The following is a 25,322-nucleotide window of genomic DNA, read 5'->3' as shown; positions in this document are numbered from 1 at the left end:
GCCCTAGACAAGGGTCTCGCCCGGGGGACTGTGTGCAGGCAACTAGCCGCCCTTGCCATGATCCTCCCATTCCTTTGAGGCGTGTCCAACCTGCACCCCCCCCCAGTGGTGCATAGATTCCTTATGTGGAATCTTCCCACCGTGCTATGGGCTCTCATGGAGGAGCCCTTTGAGCTGTTGAGAACAGTTAGCCTGAAACACCTAACCCTTAAGGTGGTATTCCTAGTCACTATCACGTCGGCTAGAAGGGTGTCAGAGCTAGGAGCACTCTCCTCTAGGAGGATTTGTGCATGTTCCACAACAACAGGGTCGTGTTGAGATTGGACCCAGCCTTCCTTCCTAAGGTGAATTCCATATTCCACCGTTCCCAGGAACTTGTTCTCCCCGATTTCTGCCCTAATCCAGCTAGGGAACGGGAACAGCAGTGGCACCGGTTGGATGTCCAACGGGCCCTGTGTATTTACCTGAAGCGGACGGCCTCCTTACAGAGGTCAGAGGCACTCTTCCTATCTTTCCAACCGTTGTCTCTGGGTTGGAGGGTAACGCCTTCCACCATTAGCCAGTGGATCCGCTTGGTAGGTCCCATCCACTGGAGCCTCCTGTCCCTCGCTCTGGAAAATTGCAGATGGTCTTACCTGAACTGCTATTTTCAGGGCTCGGACAGGAGGCTCCAGTTCCCGCCCTATGTAGTATGATAGCTGGGGTGGTGGGAGTTCTCCTTTGTGTCTTGTTTTCAGGTCTGAGGGGAGCTCACTTCAATGAAGTGGAGAAGAAAGGGTGGAGCACAGAGACATGTCTTCAGCTTCATCCCAGTCTCGTGGCCAAATGGGCGTGTCAATACCATCCACTGGAGCTTCCTGTCCGAGCCCTGAAAATGGCAGTTCAGGAAAGACCAACTGCCATTTTTTTTAAAAAAATGATTAATTTATATTCTACCTTATGTAAGAGGTGTTCAAGGCAATATAAGTACAGTAATGCTCTCTTCTGCACTACAGCTGCCTTGTGAGATAGGTTAGGCTGAGGGAAAGTGATTGTCCAAAGTCACCCATTAAACTGTTGGGTTGGATCTCCCTACTCCCAAGTCGCATACCTTAGCTATTATACTGCACTGATCCTCAAAACAAAGATCAGTGGGTTTTAAGCCAAAAGCTTTATTGTTTATATTATTCTTACAGTAACATGAGATATGACGTTATATTAACTGCTGTGTATGCATGCTGGATTTAGAGGAATAACTGAAGCTCATCTATTGACCAGTTTGTAGTTTGGGAGTATGAACTCCTTTGGATAGCCTGTAAGTCATCTGAAGGACAAAATAGGTCCTTAAATAGGTTAAGGCCTCAGGATAGATATCAAGAAATTGTGAGTTTTAGTTTCAAATTAGGCTTCACAATAGGCTGGATGACTTTAGATCAGCCACTTTCTCTCAGTCCAACTCACCTTATAGAGTGATTGTTGTTGTGAGAAAAATAGAAGGAAGGAGTATTAGGTGTGTTCACTGCTTTAACAGACTTGGAACAGAATTGGAAGGAACTTTGCAGGTCTTCTAGTCTGTCGTGTTACCCAGTCCTTCCTTTAATTAAACTAGACATATCCAATTCCTGCAACTGTTCTTCATATGTTTTAGCCTCCAGTCCCCTAATCATCTTTGTTCCCCACTCTTTCTAGAGTCTCAACATCTTTTTATATCGCGGCAACCAAAACTGGATGCAATATTGCAAGTGGGGTCTTACCAAGACATTATAAAGTGGTATTAACCATATGATCTTGATCCTATCCTTCTGTTAATGCAGCCTAGGACTGTGTTAGCTTTTCTTGCAGCTGCAGCACAGTGAAATTTATGTGATTGTCCACTAGGACTCCAAGATCTCTCTTGCTGTTACAGCGATTGAGCCAAGTACCACCTTTTCTACTATACCTGTGCATTTGGTTTTTCTTGCCTCAATGTAGAAGCTAAATTTCTCATCAATGTTGAGGTTACTTATAAAAAACAATAAAGGCAAATAGAAAGAAATGGTAGGCAATGCTTTCCTACATAGTCATCTGACAATGTGATCAAGAATGCCCTGGTTTTTCTGCTGGTTTTTCTGATGCCAAAATACCCGGAGGCCTACCTCTTCACTCTCCACCTGAGTCTTGCCAAAAATTATTTCATCTTCCTTCTACGCATCCTGTCTCCTAGAGATGAAGCTAATGTAATAGCACACTGAATTTAGAACTGCCACTCAGGTTAGATAATTTGGCTCCTTGGTGTTGGCCTTTAAATTACTGATAAAATATTGCATCACACTCTCAGTGATTAAAACTGCTTCTTGGTTAAATCTCCCATTTTGTTTCAACTTTTTAATCTGATTTTTAAAAAACTTTTTGGCATTTTCTCATGGTTTTACTAAAAGTCTCTTTGAGAATACATTGTGAAATATATTAAATAAATTGTTCAAAAATATATCATTAGAAATGGGGACACACACAATAATGTGGTTAACCTATAATAATTTATTATGTTTGTTTTGTTTTGACAGCATGATTTGTTAACTCGCTCAGTTATAGCTTAGCATTATCTGTGGATCAGGCAATTGTCTTTCCTTATTGGTTTGTGTAAACTTTCCCATTGCAATATAGAAGTGTAAATTGTCAGCAGTATTGCAGGTATCTGATTTTAGGCTTATACTTGTAACTCTGCCTGAGTGTAATGACTTTGTACATCATGCATAATCATAGTGTGGTTTATTTGGTATTGGCATAGTATCTTCTGTGAACCCAGCTATTCTAAGTTAAACCATACATAACAAATGAACCCACCCAATGCTGATAGGCCACACTTTTAGTAAGGATAATACGGGATGCGTTAATTTTCATATTTTACTGACAGCTTGGTCCATCCCAAACTGGAAATTCTGCAGTTGTGTTTTAGGCTACATTACTATTGGTTAAATTCACTTGGAATTATGAGAATTTTAGTTCAATGCATCTTCAAAGTCCAACTGATTAAGGAAAGATGGATTAACAAATGTTTATTGAGTACTACGTCAAAATCCACTTACATACTTATCTTCCTCTGGATTCTGATGGCTATATATAGGTTAGCTTTTTTCAGCCACTTCTGTAAGTCTGATTACCTTAAACCTTGTATTCATCGGTGCCCATTCAGCTAATTTATGGTTTCAGTCTCTGTAATATGTATAGATACATTTTGTAACATAGCAACATTTCTCATAAAGCTGCCTTTTTTATGGAATCCTACCCTTTTACTGACCTGTTCTTCAAGCAGATTTTTAAAATGTGGTTTTTGGTATCCCTTTATTTTTCACTCAAGATGATTAAATACTGAGAGTAGACAAGTTAAAGATTTGCCATTTTGCTGTTTTGAATGTTCTATAAGGAACAAGATTTTTTTAAACAAAAAGCTCAATTTGATGTTTAGTCCACTTGCCTACCATTTAGTCTAGTTGCCATAGCAATGTTGGGAGACTCATGTTTCTATGTTCTATTTATCTATGTAATCTGTTTTTTTTTCCAAAAAGGCAGAGGTTTCTCTCTTTATGAAGCAATTTATAAAAGTGCCAGTAAGAGAGATGGTAAGACAATACATTAATTTGTGCAAGTGGAAATCTAAAATTGGTCCTAACAGTTTTTTAAATAGTGTATCTATTACATCCCAAAAGTGCTTTTTCAAGAAGCAACTGGACTTTCTGGTTTTCCTTTAAGATTTTTCGCTTCTCATCCAGGAAGCTTTTTCAGCTCTGACTGAATGATGGGGAATGGAAGGCTTTATACTCCTTGCAGGCAACTGGTCATTTGCATTCTTTTAGAGAGTTGTTAAGGTCAACTGAGGGTTTATCTGTGTCATCAAGGTCACCTGAGTGGTGCTGTGGCCCCTTCTTGGAACTGTTGAAAGGACTTGTGTTGTAGACTGGAGATAGATGATGTCATATCCCCCTCTGTTGAGAGAGGGCTGTTTAATTTTGACATAGATGGCCTCTTTGACCACTCTTTCAAACCAGTGATCCTCTCTATCCAAAATGACTGGTAGGGGTCAAGATAATCCATTTCATCCAGAAACCTCTGGAGCTGCCACGCAACCACCTTCCCGACAACCTTTTCCAAAAAGGGAAGATTGGAGACATCGGAAATTATCCAACCGGGTCGAGTCCAGTGATGGCTTCTTAAGAAGAGGGCGGACCACAGCCTCCTTAAAGTGCTAGGGCACTGCCCCTTCCTGTAGAAATAGCATTAATCACCGCCAGAGTCCACCCGCCTGTCACCTCCTGGGAAGCTTTCACAAGCCAGGAGGAACATGGGTGTAATACACAGGTTCTTGTGCACATACTCCCTAGGATCCTGCCACTTCCTCAGGAGCAACAGGGTCAAACTGTTCCCAGATAACAGGGCAAAAACCTGCCTCAGGGGCGTTCACTGGACCAGCAACCACGCTGGTGTCTAACTTGTTTGTTTAACTAGGCTGTTTGATCTTCAGTGATACCTTTAAACTGAAAGTTTCATTACCTTTAAATTGGAAATTAATTATAGAAGCTGCAAAGTTATGGATTTTCACATTATGTTATTACTGATAAGTATTAGGAGACTATAAATAGGTGGTGTCAAACCTTAATTGTTATGGTTATAGAAAGTCAATTATAGATTTATCAGCCTTCCTAAAAAGGTTTTTTAAATAATTGTTCTCCTTTTTAAAGTATAGTACTTTAACCAAATATTCATCCCACACTAACCTTAGCATGTTTTAATTCACTTTCAACAGCTTTTGTTCAAAGAAAGTGCTAGAATATTTCTTATTCTGTAAGAGTTTGTTGTTGTCCTGAAGTGGTGGCTGAAAATGCAAACCATATATTATAGTGGTGCCCATTTTATAAAAATACAAAGTTACCGTAGGTTTTGTATCTTCCTTGCTCTATTAACTAAGTTTTAGGTTATTCAGATTTATTTAATGCACTGTAGTTATTAATGATATGTAATTCAATTTCTTTGAAGCCTTTTTTGCTATTGTTTCTAATCATATTGATTATTTGGTTATTGTAGTTTATTTTTAAACATTTAATTTATATATTTTAATTTATGTCTCTTAGAAGTGAAATTCTAATTTTTGGATATAATAAAGAACTGATTGACTAGACCTAGAAGATGCGTGACTTTAACTATGGATTATCTCTGTCTGTTTGACAGATTGCATAGAATTAGACTGAAGGGACCTTAAGAGATCATGTCCTGAATAATGAGTCAGCTCAATGGATGATTTCCACCATAGCATTTAATTGCCAACTCCTGTCTTTTGCAAGTGGAAAATGGATTATAAAATGGTTCTTAAATTCTGAGACAGTAGAGAAAAATAGTTTCAGCTGTAGAAACACATTTTCCCCAAATAACTCTTCTTAGTAAAAGAACATAATCTTTGCATGAAGGAAGTGATCAGTTCAGATCTTAATTATTATTAATTAAAAGATTTCAGGCAGTAGATTTAAGAAAGAGCTGTCATCATTTAGAATAGAACAAATGGTAATTAGATAGAAGTCTGATGTCCCCCTGTCACATGTAGTAGACTATATCTGACTCTATTTTCAGCAAGATGTTGAAGATATTAGTGGTTAAAAATGATAGTCATTTAACACTTCAGACATCCATCAGGATGGAAATAATTGGAGGAGACAGTATGAATAGATGTACTAGAAGCTTGATTTTAAAGAAGCTTTGTAGGTTTGGACTCAAACGAGTTTAAAATTTAATATGGAACTCATTCCAATGAGCTAATAGTGAACAGTGAACTTTCCCTTACTTCTAACGTATGCCAACATATGTTTTCTAATAGAATTGTTGTAGTATTTTGGATAAAGCAGTCTTCTTCAAGTTTGTTCCTCACCTCCCCAATACACTAAGATAGCAACACCCAGAAGTTCCAGTTAATTGGAATTTGACAGTGTTAGAAAAAACAAACCACAAGTTTATTTAAATGTGTGGAAATGTATTCCCAATTCTTCAGATCCAAACTATTTTCTAGTTGGATGATGGCAAAATCTGTAGCTCTTTTAGTAAATTATATTGATGATTGTGCTTGCTTTGTCCTAGGATACGTATATCTGTTTGGCCCCAACACCTGTAATTTATGCCCTTCTAATAGAAAGTCTTAACACTGTAGCCACAGTGAAGTTTGAGACAGTCATAGTCTTTAATCTTGCTTATCTTGCTTGGCAACATTGTGCTTTCTTTTTGTTATTTTTACAGTTGCATGTAAGTTTAATTATCATATGACATGACTGAAAATAATAAGATACAGGTTATCTAGTCTTAAATTATCTTTCATTAATCCATGAATATTGTAGAATGTTGTCATACATGCATGCATATGTATTGAAAATGTGTAGTAATTTTGCATCAGCATAGGACCAGACTTTTCATATAAATAAGTTTGTACAGATTAGTTTGTAATCTGGGTTTGCATACGAGGAACAAGAAGCACAAGAATAATTTCATTAGAAGAACCCCAAATGACTCAAATTGTTCCAACAGCCAATTTATTAGATAAGGGAGTGCAGTTCATTTCCAAAACGTTAAAGTAATTTTGCCAGAGATACTGATTTTGACTGAAAACATCCTTAAGTCAAAATTCAAATCCTGCATTTGGAACCAATTTATTTAATTGCTGAATTGCTTAGTTTTTTCCAATTTTACATTGGCCTTATTTATAAAAACATTTATTAGAGATGCCCTTCATTCTTGTAAGCTCCGGGTTGATATGCAAATGCAATTTAAACATGAAGTAAATCAGTTGTGCTGAATAGAGGTTGACCTAGGCCTGTGGCCTGATTTACATACAGATGGTCCTTAATTAACAACCATTTACTCAGTAACCATTCAAAGCAAATTTTAAAATAACTTTATTAAGTTTTTTGAAAGTAAAAAATAAGTAAGAAGCCATAGCGTTTGGAGATTTGGAAAATACTGTTTCAAATCTCCATATAATCATGAAGCCCAGTCAATTATTTGGACTTATCACTGCTTCTCTCCACATCTCAGATAAGGTCTCTTTGAAAGAATTTCTAGAAAAAAACCCGGATGTGTATGTAATATTAAATAAACCATACTTTATAAAGACTGGGTTCACATAATATGCAAAAGATATTGTGGATCAGTGAAGTATGCCAGACAGGTCTCTGAACTTTCCTTTCTCTTCTGCTTGTCAGACATAAACGGTATTTTTCTTTGTGTCTCATTAAAAAATATGGCCTTTGTTTACACTCTTCTATTTCAAGTTAGTTATGACTCTGAACAAGGTTTTTGATGGTATGAAAGTCTGCTTAAATTATAGAGGAAATGCTTATGAGAAGTTTATGTCTGTGTATAATCTATAATCTGACAATTGGGAGTTAGAAATATGTGATTTTTGGCTGAGTTAAAAGCATTCATAAGCTCCCTTATCCCTGCAGTTGTTAATTAAAAGGTTATACTGATATATGAATTTGCAAATGTTTTTTATCAACTGCTTCAAAAGATGATGTGAAAATCTACTTTCCAATAACTAGTAGTTTAAAGGACAATGAATCTTGGTTAAATAAATATATGGAGGCTAGATCTATCTAACAATGATGTTTGGAAACTGTGTCTTGAAATAATAGGTAGAGTGTTGGTTATCTTCAGTCTGAAGAAGCTATTTGGATAAGCAACAAAAGATTTCAAACGAAAAGAAAAAGAAGTCCAGTTACCATGACTCAACTTCTGAAGGCAAGTAGGGATGTAGTAAGGACAATCTCATGATTGTCCTTATTTTGGACAAAGATCAGTATAGATAAAAGAACAGTTAGCAAACAAAGTAAAAGAGGTAGACTATACCTAAGACTTAGATTAAAAGTATATTGTAACTATTGTTACCACTGTAAGATAATTTTCTATGGTATTATTATTTATTTCGCCAAGTGTGGTTAGACATGCAAGGAATTCTGTATAGAAGCACTCAGACAAATTCCTTGTATTTCTATCCATACTTGGCCAAATAAATAAATAAATAATAAATAAATAAATAATAGAACCCTATCTTAGAGTGGTAACAATAGTGACAATATACTTTTAATCTGTGCCATGTTCTAGGATCAGAAAACAATGTTATTCATCTAAAAGTAAGACATAAAGCTAAAATTCTTAGGGCAGGAGTATCAAACTCTATTTCATTGAGAGCTGCATCAGAGTTGTGTTTCACTTTGGGGGGCCAGAGTGGGCATGGCTAGGGTGCATGTGGCCAGATCAACATCACTCGTGTCGGGAGTGCCTGTGGTGGTATGAGCGCTCTGCCAGAGAAAACAGGGTCCCAACGGTCTCCTATAACCTTCTGCCAGCAAAAACGGAACTTGGGAGGGCTGCCATTTTCAGCTCCTACAGCCTCCTACAACCCTCTGCCAGCAAAAATGGAGCTTGCAGCCCTCCCGAACTCAGTTTCACTGGCAGAAGCATCGCGGGCCAGTCCTTTGCTGCTTCCAGGACAGCCCCATGGGCCAGATCTAAGCACCCCGTGGACCAGATCCAGACTCTGGGCCTTGAGTTTGACACCCCTGTCTTAGGAGGTTAAAATAAATTAGAATGAAGTGACATATATCTATCTACAATACTTATTTAATATTGTTTAAAAGTTAAGCACAATTATACTAACTATAGAGTATTGAGGGATGGATACTATTCACCTTGAATCCTGTCTTACTAGCAGCATAACAGAATTTGGCTATATCCAGAGAGGTAGAAAATATCAGAACGACTTAGATATTTTACCAGATAAAGAGAAATAAAATGGATTATAATATCTGTATAAAAGCAGCAGTACAGTAAAATGTGAATAACAGATTTCATGGTGCCTGTAACACATGGCCATAATCAAGCAGCATATAGTATTGAATTTTTTTTTGTATCTATCTTTCAAAATGGTTGCCAGCATTAAAGCCCTTCTCATCTTGGATATATAATATTGTTTAAGTAACTTGCCAGTTTAAACATATAAGATTGACCACTCAGGAAAGCATTCCTTGGCAGTAGAGCCTGGTTTTGTATTCCAGAATGTGTTAAAATTCCCCTGGCTTGTTCATGTCCCCAAGAAAGAAAAACCTCTTGTGAAAAGCCATAAAATTGCAATTTAGCAAGGAGATATCACTTCCATCTAAGCACTAAAAATTGTCTACAAATGTCAGGGAGGTCAAACCTATGGGGAAAAAATTAACTCCAGGCATTATGTGAAGAAAATAAACCAGTTTTTTTTCCCCTCAATCTTAATTGATCCCGTTTTGCAGTGGAGCATAGCATTAGAGACTGTGTGGTATTTAGAGGATATTTCTTAAGAATTTGGATTGTTCAGTTTCTAATTCTGAATAATTGTCATAAGGGTCTAGCTATGACCATACAAGAACTGGACACATATTTGGCTGTAAATAGCTGTAGGGGGGAAAAGAGGCTGAAACAAAAAAAGGCACCTCTTGGTCTGTAATAAATTTTAATTGCTAAAGATGAACTTTGGGGTAACAAGTTATGTAATCTAGATACATGTTCTTCTGACCTAAGGCCTGGAAGACGATTCCAAGATACCTAAAAACTTCAGTTCATTCAATTTTGTGTCCATTTAGTTGTTATATATGGCTTCAAGGGTGCTTAGCAAATACTCATATTTTTATCTTTTCATATTTTATTGTTATGGTAATTTATCATCTGTGCAATAAGTAGCAAATGATCTTAGTGCACATTTTAAGCTAATTGGAGTCTAGAGAAATGGACCTGCATCATCCATATAAAGTAGCATTGGTATGTATCTATGTGCCAACTCTGGTAGAAAAAAAATCAGAAGTCTTCTGACAAGTCACTAGGGAATTTAAACATAGATTCAATAATGGCGGTATCAAAATGAAGCCCCAACTCCCCACTAAGGGAACTGTTTTTTGAGATGGCCTTGTGAAGTAAATCAAGTTTGGTCACAATTTATATAACAGTAGTAATAGCCATTTATTGTGGATTTACTGAGTTTGCCTCACAGTTGACTCTAGATATTTATTGTAGAAAACTTCACTCTTAGGTCAAGGTCTACGACAAAAATGACAGTTGTTATTCTGATGGAGGATATTTGTCATAAACTGGATGACAGGAGGACACCCTTCTGCTCTTGGTAATCGCTCAACAGTACTTCGTACTATTGATCATGTTATTTTTGGGACCATCTGCAAGGGTTTGGAGTGAGTGATAGTATGTTTCAATGGTTTTGTTGCTTCTTGAGTGGACTGTTCTGCCTGGGGAATGGAGAGGTCCTATGGAACTCCTTTGCGGGATGCTGAAAGGTTTGATTTTCTTTCCGCTGATTTTAATGTCTACATGAAATTGCCGAGAGAGGTCAGCTGTTGTTTGAAATGTATTATCCTCAGTGCAATCACAATGTTCAGCTTTACATCTCTGGAGATACAATATAAAAATACTGTGAAAACCAAAGCTGTTGGGACCTGATAAGATAAAAGGCTAAGATTGAACCCTAGCACCACAGAGTAGTTTATCGGAGAGGTTGTTAGCTCCAGTTATAACTATGAATGGGATGGTATTTTTTCAGAAAGAGCAAGTTTGTGATTTGAAGGGTTCCTCCACCCCGCCTAATGGCCACTGCTAGATAGGCAGGCAGAGGCAATGGCCAGGGGAACCTTTGCCCAGCTTCAGTTATTGTGCCACCTGCAACTTACCTGGATTGCCAGCACTAGTGGAGCAGGCCAATCTCAGTTGGGATGAGATGGTCCTCAAGTAGCCTGGGCCCATACCATGAAGGGCATTATAAAGATGATTACTGACACCTTGAATTGCACCTTAAATCAAACTAGGAGCTAGTGCAGCTCGCAGAGCAGTGGTGTTACATGAGCCACCCTTGGGGCCCCCAAAACTGCCTACACTGCTGCACTCTGCACAGCTGTAGCTTCTGAACACTCTTCAAGAGTAGCCTTATGTAGAGTGTATTGCAATAGTTCAAAGCTTTTTGTCATTTGCATTTCACCTGTAATAGAAATGCAAAATGTTTATGAAAAATATGGAATATAAAACATGGAACTTAAATCTATATTTTAAATAATCAGCTCACTTCATAATGAGCAATTGGTTATTTTTTGGTATCTTCTGTCCTACTAAAAGTAATGCCATGACTGTTCCTCTTTAAATTTAATTTGACATGATTTTCTAATTACAGCTATTGTGGATGATGAACGGCTTTCAGCAGAGGAGATGGATGAGAGGAGACGTCAGAATATTGCTTATGAATACTTATGCCATCTAGAAGAAGCAAAAAGGTAATCATTTAAATGATATTGGGAAAGTTCAATTTTAGAGCTTTGAAAACATGTTGGATATTTGCAGTACATCTCATTTTACAGAAATGTTAAAACAGCTAATATTAACTAAAACATTGTGGCTCGGAAGCCAACATAAATAGATGCATTTCTGAGAAAATACCTAAAACATGTCAGTTTTTGGTTTGGCTTATCCCAAAGGGAGGATAGATGTCACCATATAAAGAAGGGGGCAATAAAGACCTGATTACTTTGGGTAATGGGAGAATGACAACAATCTTAGGGTAATCTAATTTAAGGCTGTCACTGCTATCCCCCTGGTCCCCTTGCACAGACACTAGAAATGAATTAGAACTAATAGTTTTTTGTCTACCCTCCTTCTCTTAGATAAGGAAATCGAATTATTTTATAGGAGATTAAGATGGAGAAAAACTAAGTCTTTTAATTAAACAGTTCTTAATTTAATTATAGAGGTATACTTCAGTAATTGTATTCCTGACTTTCCCCCTTTTTAGAGTATATATATTTCAGAACACTATTCAAAAACTAATGGGACTCTCAGTCCAAGGAAAGTTCTACTTCTTAACCTCGTATTAAGTATTGCTTTTAATGTAGTTGTTGGTTTTCTTTTGATTTTTTTCAACTTTGGTCAAGATTTTAATGCCCTGGTTTTTTGAGATGTTGACCTCTATCGCTGAGTTTCAGCCAGTTACAGTGTGACGGTGATTTATTTATTTACATACTTATACTACAGCTGTGTTAAGTCATTCAGATGGGTACTATTATTTGTGGTGACTCTGTAAGTAAAATGCTGCTATTTGAAGCTCTGACTGTGTTATCCACTTGAAGGTTTGATCTGGCCATTTTGAAGGCCTTCCCAAGTTATATGTGTGTGGGCAAAGAAGTGGGCAGAGTGTGTGGGCAAAGAAGACTGATCAGGATTGCCACTGAATAAATGGTGCTGCTATAAATAAAAGATTCTTGTGAATGATTTGCCCTGCTTTGTTGTTTGCCATAGACCTATGGTAGGCACAGAATTTTAATTGATAATTAGGGCTGTGCTCTGGCTTATAAAATCTGGACCTGGAGCATGATGTAGAAATTCAAAGTTATTTTAGATTCCCTTGAAGTGGGCTGATGTCTCTAATTGGCTCTATTTTCAATTCAATTTTTTTTTGTGCTAAGCTTTACCCTAACATGTACTTTTGGTACTCTACAGATCTGCTGTCAAATCATAATGTCACATTGTGCAAGCCCAGTTACATTTTTTGAACAGGTAGTGAAACTATAACAGAAAAAGATGAATAAAATTTGGCTTCTATTACAACTGCACACAATTTTCATTGAATGGATTTATGTGAGATTGTACTCCTTTTGTCAATGACTAAGTGATTTTCTTTTAGCTTGCTTATAAAACAATTGTGCCTCTTTTTCATATTTGTTCTCTGTGCAACTTGTAAATAATGTAATGTTTAATATTTTATAGACATATTTCAGTTTTAATACTATTTACATAGTTCCCTTTTTCATTATTCTTTTTGTAAATTATTTCTTGGTCAATTTGTTTTCCTGCAAAGTTGTAAAAAATTTGCTATCTATATTTCTATCCTATCTATCTTTTCCCCCATTTCATTTTGGCCTTTCTGATAAATGTGTATGTTTGATGGTGTAACCATGGTGATCAAGGATAGGAAGCCTCTGTTAGATTCCAGTTGCAAAGGATTATTGGAAATTTGAGACAGCTGTTAAAGTAATCTAAGCAGATATTAGGATCAGAAGGCAATACTAATTCCATCTTCATATTCATATATGGAATTTGGACATTTCTCCATAATGCTACATATTTCCTACAATGTGTTTATTCTAATTATTAAAACAAATCAAAGGTACTCTTAGGCCTATTTTTCTCATAGAACTCTGTTTTTCTCAGTTCATGCTCCAGAATTGGGAATGAGTCAGAACATCCTATCCTAAATCTGATGCAAGGTGGGTCTGGGTACTTCCAGAGCTATAAATTTGGTAATTATGTAGGTTGGAAAGGACTTTTCATACTGTAGCTTCTCTGATAATTTATCAACTATTTTTTTCAAGTTCAGGACATTCTGTACTTAAAAGATACATTCATAAATGTTTTTCCAAATTTCTTTCAAATAATAATGGATATCTCATAGCTTCTCTTAGTAATCCATTCTAGGGCCGAGCTGCTCTTAAACTTGAGTTCTTTCTAGCTTCACCTTACTGTGTGGTAGGTTGTTTACCATTCCACTCAGAATTTGTTTTGAAGGCCTTTTGGAACAGAGGTAGCAGATCTTAAACCAGTATTCAGCTCATATCTTATTAGAGCAATATTGCTGCACATTGTCATGCTTGTTTTAAAAAAAGCTGACTTATGACTATATAATTCAAAATGCCATGGTTAATAAGTTGAGGTGGGTGTATATTGAGTGCTTTTTAAAATTACTGTTTGCATACTTCCTGAGTTGTAGGTTTAGTGAGCTAAAATATGTGCTATAAACTTGAAAGAGTTGTTTCAGTTAATTATGTTTCTGTAAACAATGATTTCTGCTCACGGTGATATTCATTAAATGAATGGAATTGCATTTACCAGTAAGTATGGCAAGCGGTTTATCTCCAAGTGGATGTGTACCAGATTGTACCTTAAAACACATTTGTTTTTGTTTAGCTTGAAAAAAATGTGGGCAGAAGGCATAACATAAATCAGGAATTGGTCTTTCTATACCGTTCTTAATTTATTCTTGAAACTTAGTTTTAGAAGCTATTGCATGAAAACTGTGAAGAGATCTTTAAAATAATAAAAAAAATTAAATGTTCATGTATCTATAGTGGCACACTTGTTAGAATGCAATATTGCAGGCTAACTCTGCCCACAGCCAAGAGTTCAATCCTGACTGACTCAAGGTTGATTCAGCCTTCTATTCTTCCAGGGTTGGTAAAATGAAGACCCAGATTGTTGGGGGGCAATATGCTGACATTGTAAACTGCTCAGAGAGTGCTCTACGCACTATGGTGTGATATATAACTCTATTGCTATTGCTATCTTATTAGGTATTATTATTCAGCTTAGTTTTACAAGCATTAAAGAGTTAACATTTTCTTTAAATATAAAACCATGGAATAAAATGTGCAATTTATTAATTAAGAAAGTGTATCTTATGTACTTGCTGTATTATAAACTTGTTTTTAATTTGTTTTAAATTAAAATTGTACAGTTTGCACTATAGTTATGTTTTTATTATGTGGACCATTATCTTGGATGATGAAGTGAAATACAAGAAAAACCTGCTTTCCCTAATGCAGCCGTCTCCCTCCCTCTGCTTTCTCATAGTTAATCAGCTTGGAAAAAAATTAACTTTCCGTTTGTGATTTTTATACAAATATTCAGCACAGGCGAGATGAATGTCACCAATGTCATTAATTTCATTGGTATTATGTGAAATATATCATCTTAGCTTGTATTGTTCTTACATAGATCTTACAGTGGTGTCCAAAATCACAAAAGGAAGTATTTTCTAAACATTTTATTAGACAATTGCTTGAAAATTCTTATTAAATCCAGCATTTGAAAGAGAGGTAAAATAAGGGTTAGTACTTCAATGTAGTACATTTGAAAAGTAAACGTGTATAATTCTTGTTTATTTTCTGTTTATTCCTTTGTTTCCAAAAAGCAGTAATTAGTTGGTTGCTTAAGACAAGTTAAATAACTTACTGTAGTATAGACTTTGGCAACATCTGATTTCTATTTCCACAACCCAAGTCATTAAAACATATGGAACTTTTAAAGATTGACTTGGTGTTAACTTAAAACAAGCTCACACTAAATGCTGATAAGCAATTTTAATGTTAACAGTGAAGTTCAACTATTTAAATTTTATTGCAGACTTAACATCACAAACATAAATAATTAAGAAGTGCCACCCTATGAATCAGATCAAAGACCATATAATCTAGCATCCTGTTTCCCACAGTGGCCAAATATATTTTCTAGGAAGCTTACAAGCAGAGCATGAAAGCAACTGCCAAGGTTCCCAAAGAATTAGTATTCACATATTTTGCTTCTGAAATTGATGTTTTTTGAAGTTGTAGTGTTGTTCAGGCCTTTATTCAAAAATAATGGGACTTTTTAAATATATAACTGAATAACTCAGCAAGCATGAGGTTCTGTTTGTACAAATGATGTTTTTGCAATATAGCTCTTATTAAGTGAATAGCAAGTATGAATAAATGTTCAGTGCAGAAAATTCTTATAATTCATAAAATACTTCATGGCTAAATTTAAAATTTATCCTGAAATAACTGAAATAGATATGAGAAACGTTGCTTGGGACAACTTGAAGAACTGAGGATTTCCATTGGTTAGGACTTCTGGCAATTATGTACCCAAAAATCTGATTGGGGAAGGCTTGATTGCCATGTCAGGTTATCCAAGTCTGCTTTTGGTTTCTGTATTATTTCTAACACAACATTTTATGATGAATGCTGGTTATAGAAGAAATAAGATAATATTATCAATGTGTTCAGTTGACAGTAGAATGCATTGCATTTTGTTTAAAATGCCAAATGAGAAAAATACCACACTTCAAATTAACCCATAAATAGTTTATATGAACATTAACAGTTATTTGGAAAAATAAGTAGAAATGAAAGCAAACGTGAAGAGGAATAAACTTAACAAGGCTTAGCAACTAGGCAATGAGGATACATTGAAGCATGTTGTTATATGCAGTACAGGTAGTCCTCGACTTACAACAAATCATTTGACTGTTCAAAGTTACAACGGTACTGAAAAAAGTGACTTAAGACCATTTTTCACACTTAGGACTGTTGCAGCATCCCCATGATTGTCTGTTCAAATTTCAGATGCTTGACAACTGACTCACATTTATGACCAGTGCAATGTCCAGGGGTCACATGATCCCATTTCGCAATCTTCTGACAAGCAAAGTTAAGAGAGAACATTTAACAAATGTGTTAAATAATAACTACTGTGATTCACTTAACAACTGTGGCAAGAAATGTTATAAAATGGGGCAAAATTCACTTAACAAATATTTTACTTAGCAACAGAAACTTTGGGCTCAATTATTGTAAATCGAGGACTATCTGTACCCCATTTCTTAATTTAATGTGCTTTGCCTCACTAAAAGCAATATGCTATTGTGGACATGATTGCTGAGAAGTCGAGAAAAGGCTTTTGAGCTTCTGGTTGTTGTTGTTTTTAAGTGATGCTTTTAAAAACAAAAAAAAGCATATTTTTCTATATTAGTTGCAGAAAACAGCTGCAGAGACCTCTTTGACCTCACCAAATAACCAGGTACAATATTTTTTGTCCCAATTCTTTCAGACTGCATATGGGGAAGATTGGTTGGTTGAATGTTATGTTTATAAAGGAATCAAGAATGTTAGAAAGAGGACCCAGTTTCCTTGGCTACCAGTTTTGTGTATGGATATTCCCTTGATTTGAAATATCAGTTAAAGAAAAGTGGTGTGAACTGCTGATGGCATGAAACTTCTTCTTTAAAAGATATTGTGTCCTATCATACCAATCTGTGCCCCATATGATTGAGAGAAGTGATAATTAATAAAGATGCCAGCTTCTTTGCTCGAAATATAATTTTTATTTTAAATAAAATAAAGTATCTTTACATTATTTTACCTTCAAAAAATCAAAAGGAAATCTTGAATTGTGCAAAACATCAACTTCTAATTTCTTTTTTATATGATTGTCTTCAGTCTCACATTGAATTCATCTTTTTAGCCTAACTATGACATGAACAGCTTCATTAGCAATTTTTTAATGACAGTCTTCTTGGTCTTAACCCAAAGGAAATGTGGCCTAAAGTTGTTAATTGTTTTCATTTTGAAATAGTACTTTCCTGTTTGTCTCAAGATATTTTTTTCTATGGACATGATTTGGCGCATTTTGTGGCTGGGACCTGTCAAGCTCTCTCTGGGATACAGCATTGTGACATACCCCTTCCCTTGTTGTTGCTAGGCTCTCTTCTCCCTGGACATTTTGTCTTGGTTTGCAGGAGAAAGTGGACAGGTTGCTTCCGTAGAGGCGGATTATACTTCTTAAGTCTTAGCGAGATCCATATACAAAGATAAATGTGAGTTTAACATTCTTTTGAAAGAGCAGTTTGACAGCTAATTAAATCTGCTGTTCAGAACATCTGCCTGCACTCATTAATTCTTCCCCAAGACACATCACAGACAGTCATTTGGGTTGGACTTCTGACCAGCAGATGACACCATGGAAGGGAAAAAAACAATATATGTATTTATCTGTCTGTCATTTGCCCGCCGGCCGGCCAGCCTGCCGGCCAGCCTGCCTGCCTGCCTGCCTGCCTGCCTGCCTGCCTGCCTATCTATCTATCTATCTATCTATCTATCTATCTATCTATCTATCTATCTATCTATCTATCTATCTATCTATCTATCTATCTATCTATTAATTATCCATCCATCCATCCATCCATCCATCCATGGCTTTCACTTTTTTGTCCTGCATTAAAACTGCAAGGACAGCACCACTTCTGGTTTTCTTACTGGGATTTAATAGAACCTGGCAATGAGAGCAGTACAAAATTACTACACTTTTCTGTCTGTTCACAGACTGGAGATAAGACTCATAGGCCCTCATAGGCATGCTTGGATGGGTGGTGGTTGCCATGTCCTTTGCTTAGAAATGTGGCCAACAGAAAATGGATGTGGTAGGAAGAGAAAAATAGTCACAATTAGTTAATTTCTGTTTTAAGTGCATTTCCTGAAAAGGTTTGGTCACTATGTTAGTCAGCTTTTGAATATGCAATTCCTCCCATGACAGCTACCTTTGGGAGACATATTCTTAAAATTTCAAATATTATCATTGCCCCTATAAAGTGTATATACATCATTGGCTTGCAAAGATTAATAATCTTTTAAAACTATATCGTATCTGTGATACATTTGTTCCTTAGAACAGTAAGAGAGTTTTGAGTATCCATTTAATTAATTTTAATTTAACTTTTAACTTTTTAATTATTTTCTCCTTTATCTCTAGGTCTAGAAAATAACTAATATTCCTTCCTCCTATTTTCCCCACAACAACCCTGTAAAGTCAATTGGGCTATGAGAAAGATACTGGCCTATTGTTGAAGTCAACCATTGTGGAGTTTTAGTTTTACAGGCATACAATTGCACTGAACTCTTCTTAATCAAGAGAAGCTATTTGAAGTTTTAAAGAAATGTTCTTGGCAGAGACTGCAACCTAATTTACTTTTGACCTTTGGGTTGATTTCCCTTTCCAATTTTTAAAGAGGGGAGAAAAAAATACCAATTTGCAGATATAACAGGGAAATTTATTTATTAAATTTATATGCCACCCATCTCACTGTCAGAAGACATTGGGTAGCTTACAATAACCATCTTTTTTTTCTTTAAATGCATATTGTGTGGCATGGCGAAAGCATTTGCTTCACATAGTTAATTTAAAATAGTTTTTCTTACTCTGATATCATCCAGTTGTCTCTTAGGTAAAGCTGTGTATCTAGCACCGTGATGGCAAACCTATGGCACACAGCACCATCTTTGAGGGCACACAAGTTGTTTCCCTAGGCCAACTACAGTGCGCACAGGCGCACTGACCAACTAATTTTCGGCCTCTGGAGGGCCAGGGGAGGCCGTTTTTGTCCTCCCCAAGCTTCAGGAAAGTCTCCAAAGGCTGGGGAGGGCGAAAAACAGGCCTATTGGGCCTACCTACGGGCCATTTCCAGCCTCTGGAGGCTTCAGTGAGGCCTGCTAGGCCCAAAACAAGGCGGGGGGGTTGTGCATACATGCGCGGCGGTGGGGAAGGGGGGCATGTATGCGTGCACAGGGGGGCACAGGGGGATTGAATTATGGATGTGGGCATGCACACGTGTGCTATCGCACATACGTGTGCACTTTCCGCACCCAAGCCAAAAAAGGCTAGCACAACAGTAAATGACTAAAAATGTTGAATCTGTAATCCCAATAGATCTGGAGGACCCCAGTCAGGCAGGAAAGTGTTAGATGAAAACAACCACAGGAGGCTATAACACTGATTGGAAAAAAAAAGGAGTTTGTGCATGTGAATGAAGTGCCACATCATTTCCTTACCAGCTGTTTGAGCTCATGCTATACTAAATATTTCTTACTGTTTTGTTCAACTATTCTCACTATTTCTTGGAAAGGAAATTGTTTTGAAATCTTAAAAGAAATTCTGAACAGAGGGAACAGAGTTCTTGCAGGATATGTGAGTATCCTAATTACCAATGTACAGCTCCTCACACTTCAGCTAAATTTCCACATTTACAGTGAGTCATTTCAGATTTGAAAAATCTAGCATCCAAGAAAATTACAGAAAAATGAAGAGATGTGTACAAGAAATGTTTTGAAATGAAAAACTTAGAGTCAAAAACGTCTATTGTCCAAGGACACAAACAGAATGGTAGGCAAAACAGAAGCAAGGTGGGGATGTGACTTAAATAAGTAAATTCATCCTATAACTAACTCTGTTTTAATTTGACCCGCTTAAGTGGGTCACAGATGGAGTTCGTATCATACAGGCACTATAATCCAGTCAGCAAAAGGAAGAGAAGTAGAATAACTGAAGCCTTTTTTTTCCAAGGAAAGATAATCTATGGGAAGTTGTAAGAGAGATTTTGATATAGTATTAGAATACAGAAAAAGATTGTGGTGGGTTTCTTTTTTTTTTTTTTTTTGCACAGTTATGAAAGCAAGTTTGCAGTCTGACAAGGAATGAGGTGCTTTAAAGATGACTGCAAGAGAGGGTTAAAAGCTCTCTTTATCTTCTTGCTGCTTTCTATTTTTTTTTAAACTGGAAGCTGCTTTGCATTATCTAATATTGGATACATGGATTTGTTGCCTATACTATAATCTTATAAATAAGAATCATGCATGTTGCAGCAGTATATTTACGTAGGTTTTTAGTAGTTTTCCTCCTCTATATTATACGCTAACTTTCTTTTACTGAGCCTAGAGTAACAATGTGGAACTGTTGCGTCTTAATTCTTTGATGTGACTAGTTTAGAACTTGACTGAAAGGCAGAGTACAATACTAGCCATTATGTTGGAAAATTTATTGCAGATGTCTGTGTTGGGATAAGACTAGATAATATACAATGGAAAAAAACATTTTTTTCTTTTTAGTGAAGTCAAGGTGACTGGAGTCTGTTTTGAGCTAAAATTATTTCCTACTCATCTTCCTGCTGACTGTATGACACTAACTCCATCTGTGACCCAGTTAAGCAAGTCATATTAATATAGAATTAGTTGTAGGATGAATTACTTATTTTAGTTAACTCTCCGCCTTGCTTCTCTTTTGCCTACCATTCTATTTGTGTCCTTGGACAACAGACTTTAATCTATTACTAAATAAATAGAGTTCTACATGTGATTTTTTAGTGACAAGAGTTCTGATTTCAACATTTACTCCTGGTTCTTTAAGTTCAAAGTGGAATCACATGATTTATTAGTTAGCCAAGTAATCCACTCGGTAAGAGGTGAGAATATTGAAAATACAGCTAGACAAATACAATTAGACACATATAAATGCTTGCTTAACTTGTGATACAGCTAAATAAATCAATATGACAAATTCATTCTCTCTCTCTCTCCCTCTCCCTCCCCCCCCCTCTCTCTCTCTCTCACACACACACTTTTTATGTGCCAGAATTTATCCTTGTAGCTGAATGGCTCTTTGGATACAGAGTACAAATTGATGCAGTTCATTGATTGCTAGTAGCATCTTTTATTGTATAGTTTACCTCTTGATCCTATATAATAATGTAATAACCTTGCATGTTATCTTTTCTTATCCAAAATGTTTAGCATGCATGGTCAGGTGTGGTAAACAGATTAAGTCTGCATCTTTGATGTCTACATTTGTCAACTTTTGAGATAAAAGGAAGGAAAATTTATTATTTATCAGGCATTCATACATTGGCAGAAATGTGCCATTTAAAAAAATGGAATGGCAAAACCTCTAAAGCAATATATCTCAAAAAGTGGTACATACTAGATGGGATGCAAATCCCCTCCCCAAATTGAGAAATAGCTCTTGAAAGAGGAAGGAGAGTGGAGCAGATAGTCTTCAATTAATTGTATAAAGGAATAGGAAGTGAGAATCTAAGCAATGTATCCCTTTGAGTTGAGGGTTGGATTAAATAGTTAAAGTTTAAAAAGATTTGTGCTTAGAAACTGTGATAAAGTACATCTGAAATAGATCTCTCACGTTAAATAGAATTGTAGAATCATAGAATTGTGGAATTGGAATGGACCACAAGGCTCATCTAGTTCAACTAAGCAGTGTGCAGGAAAATTAATTAAAACATCCTTGATAAGTAGCAAACCAACTTCTTAAAATCTCCAGAATCCACAACCTCCATGAGCAGAAATCTTATCACCATAAATATTTTACTTAAATAAAATCAAGGTGCTACAATTTCCTGCCATCACTTGTGATTCTAGTTTCTGTATCAGTGGATTGGTACAGTTGGAACGGCCCCGGCGTCACCCACATGCATGTGTGCAGTGCATGCGCACAGGTGCACAGTGCGTGCATGCGTTGTAGCTGGAAACGGCGCTTCTTCAAGCCTCTGCGATGCTCCATCTGCTCAGCGGAGCGTTGTGCAGGCGCTGTATGCGCCATGAGGGTGCACGGAAGCTCCGACACGGTAAGGAGTGTGGGCGAGTGGGTGAGCCCTCCAGAGCACAGTACCGGAACGGTATCCGGTGCTCCGGGCTGGCTCCGGTACGTCCGTACCGGGGCGTACCGCCTGCAACCCACCACTGTTAGCACCCTTTTATGTTTCTTTGCAGTGGTATCATGTCACTCCTTAGCTTCTTTTCTCCAGATTGAACTTTCCGAGTTTGTTCAGCTTGTCCTTTGGGAGAGATTGTAGGGAACTAAGGAAGGGAGAGAAGACATAAACAGTCAAGAGACAGAGGGTGAGTCAGTTGTTAACTTATCTCATAAATGACAATTTATTCTGAGAGTGAAGAAACCTGGGTGTCAGCTTCTTGAAACAGGCAAAGCAGGGATTCTTGGAATGCTTTGTATTGTTACAAGGTAGAAAACCAGAATGTGGAAAATCTTCAGAGTTTCTCTCCAGTCTGTCTTCATTTCTTTCTCCCACTTTCCTCTTTCTTAGAACTAAATAATTGTTTCTGAAATTCTTCTCCCCAGTTTGCTCATTGCTTTCCCATTCCCAAGACCAGATTTACATTATTTTCCCATATAGGAAAGGAAGAGTTCAAATTATTCAAAATTATCCCACTTTATTTAATTCACTATAAATTTGGGTAGAGTTTCCCTGATCTTGTCTTTGTTTTGTGAGACTTGACATCTTTATAGGCATATCTTCAAGTAGCTTTATCATTTTTGTTGCTTGCTTCTGAAGCTATTCTAATCTGCTAATATCCTTCTGGAAATGATACAAATTTTTTCTTCAAGTGATCTAATAAAGTACAGAGTATCGAGAACTACAGATTTCATTTGTCTGTGATAATGCTTCTAATGCACCTCAGAAAAGCATTAGTCGTTTTAGGATCTGTTTCACACTGTCTTAATCAGCTTATTATCAATAACCTCAATCAACTCTTTCACCAACATTATGCTTCCCCTATCTTACAAATGTGATGCATATTTTTCCTCCCTTATATTTCTTACTAAAGAACACCTTGTTATTTTCAATCATTTTCCAATATGTCTATATAGATAAGATTACAATCTTGTTTTGTCATCTTGTGCATTGGCTGCACCTCTGAATTTTATATTATCTGCAAATTTAATAAGTAGCCAATTAGTCTCATTCTCCAGGTCATTAATAAAAATGTTGAGAAATACTGACTCCAAGACAGATCTCTGTGGGATTTTACCATTAAGAGTAAGACTGAGAACACACTAAGCGTTTTGACTTCTTAGAGTCTGCTATCTCAACTATAGAAAAACTCAAAACAGCACTTCTACTACAATAATGCCATATACCTGATGAAATATATGTAAATTATATTAAAGCAATTGCTGTGCAAATGCATTGGTGTATGTGCACCCAGACATTGAATGTGAATATTAGGTAGCTATTGTAATCAGTTCAATGTAAATGAATATAGTTTAGAAATGCAATTAACTGACCAAAATGTAATTTTTCAGAGTCTAACTAGATCACTGGAGAGAAATGTAATTTTGTGAGAAATGGTCTGTTGTCAAGGAGTTTTTTCCTATGAAAATTTCATAATCAGTTTAGAATGGTAAAACTTTTAAAATATTCTGTACATTAGTGAGACTTTATAAAAACTTTAGGAACAGTTAATAATTTTAAAAAAGGAAATTATTAATATTTTACGTACATTAAATATTACAGGTTTGAGATATTGTGTGTACAGAGAGAGGTTTATATAGGTTTTGGGGAAATAATCTAGGAGCATTTTTCTATAATCTTGTTTCTGTTATCGTTATTGGTTTTACTTGCTAACTTAGAGCCCTGTTTTTCTTATGGTAGAATATGCATTAAGACATTTTCAGTGGCTATTAATCTCTTTCTTTTATGCAAGATACTGATTGTCCCAGGAATTTGTAAGCTTTATGAATCTGCTTTATAGTAGAGCAGAAACCTTTTGTAATTTCATCTATAGCAAACTAATTATTAATAGTTGGTAAATATAAATCGTAATGCCATTTGTATATTTTAGAAAATATGAACAAATATGACTCAAGTCTAGGCTTTTTCTATCTCTATATCAGTGGTGGGTTCCGGTGGTACGGCCCGGTATGGGCGTACTGATGGTAGCTGGGAGCAGCGGCCACTGTACTGGAACAGTGGGCTGTTTGGCCCACCCTCCTGCCCACGTTCCTTACTGCTTTTTGAGGCAAACGAGCCAATTGCGCATGCACACACAACATGCAGTTCCTGCACAATCTCTGCCGAGCAACTTGAGCATGTGTGCGCAAGTGTGCGTGCCCGCTGAGGACACCCGGACCCTTTGCAGCATACCAGCTGTGATGGGATCTGGAACCCACTAATATATATATATATATTAGTGGGTTCCGGATATATATATAAACGCTAAAATGGACTGTGGGAAAAGTGTAGAATACTGATCCAGCTTTTCTTCTTTGTGTAGAAAGAAGTTTCATTTTTCTCTTCCCAATGTCTATCTATATTGATTTAAACCTAATTTAAATTTAAACCCTGATGTGGAAAGTCTTCTGTTCTGACCCCTCTGGCCTATGAATAAACCAGAACACAGGCTTGGCTGTTTGCCACTGTTCAATGACTGAGATAACAAATCCTTTGGCTGAGGGCCCAGGCAACTCACGTTCAATAGAGTAACTCTGCAGCAACCCAGATTGTTCCAACGAAGCAACGCAGATAGTCCAAACGAACAGACATTACTAGAATACACAGATAGATTTTCTTAACTACTAATTCGAACGGTTGTTTCCTGCAAATGTCCCCTCCCAACGCCTCACCTATAATCTCTCTTGGGAGGGGCCAATCAACAACCACCTGTGCTTAATCATCTTCTGTGTATCTGCCTATGGAGTTGGTGCTTCTGTTTCTCAGCCTTTCTCAATCTAGCATCAGGGACAAACTGCCTTTGATCACCCCCACTGCTCCATGCCTCAGGCGCCTCCTGGTGGCCAACCAGACTGTCTAGTCCCTGCTCTGAGTCTGAACCCTGCCCGGGGTCCTCCACCTCTTCCAGGGCAGACTCATATGGTTCCTCGTTATCTGAGTCCATCAGCAGCTCAACCGGATCCTGCTGGGCCACAATAGTCTTCTAATCGAGCTACCATTAAGAAAATATTTTGATAGCATGAATATTACTTTACCACTTTTCTCGGATGACATACAATAAAGGAATTCTTTATATTAGTAAAAATGATTATTCGGAAGCATATGCAAAATGTTGATGAATCACAGCAAATCTTTTAATAATATAGAATAGAATAACTTTATTGTCACTTTGAATGTATACTAATCG

General features: G+C 36.7%; 1 protein-coding gene across 2 annotated transcripts in view; it reads left to right on the top strand.

Annotated features, from left to right (window-relative positions):
- Positions 1 to 25,322, top strand: part of IQGAP2 (IQ motif containing GTPase activating protein 2) — a 126,086-nt gene that overhangs the window by 18,992 nt on the left and 81,772 nt on the right. For both annotated transcript variants that reach the window (XM_014053677.2, XM_014053678.2), the window contains exon 2: positions 11,195 to 11,294. In XM_014053677.2, the coding sequence (XP_013909152.2) occupies positions 11,195 to 11,294 (100 nt within the window). The remainder of the gene's footprint in view (positions 1 to 11,194; positions 11,295 to 25,322) is intronic.

The sequence above is a fragment of the Thamnophis sirtalis genome, unplaced genomic scaffold (genome assembly GCF_051295495.1).
Source record: "Thamnophis sirtalis isolate CommonGarterSnake01/CBP01778 unplaced genomic scaffold, rThaSir2_p1.2 scaffold_5, whole genome shotgun sequence".
Lineage (NCBI taxonomy): Eukaryota > Metazoa > Chordata > Lepidosauria > Squamata > Natricidae > Thamnophis > Thamnophis sirtalis.
Note: the sequence above shows the minus strand (reverse complement) of the source record. Positions and strands in the feature narration are given on the sequence as shown.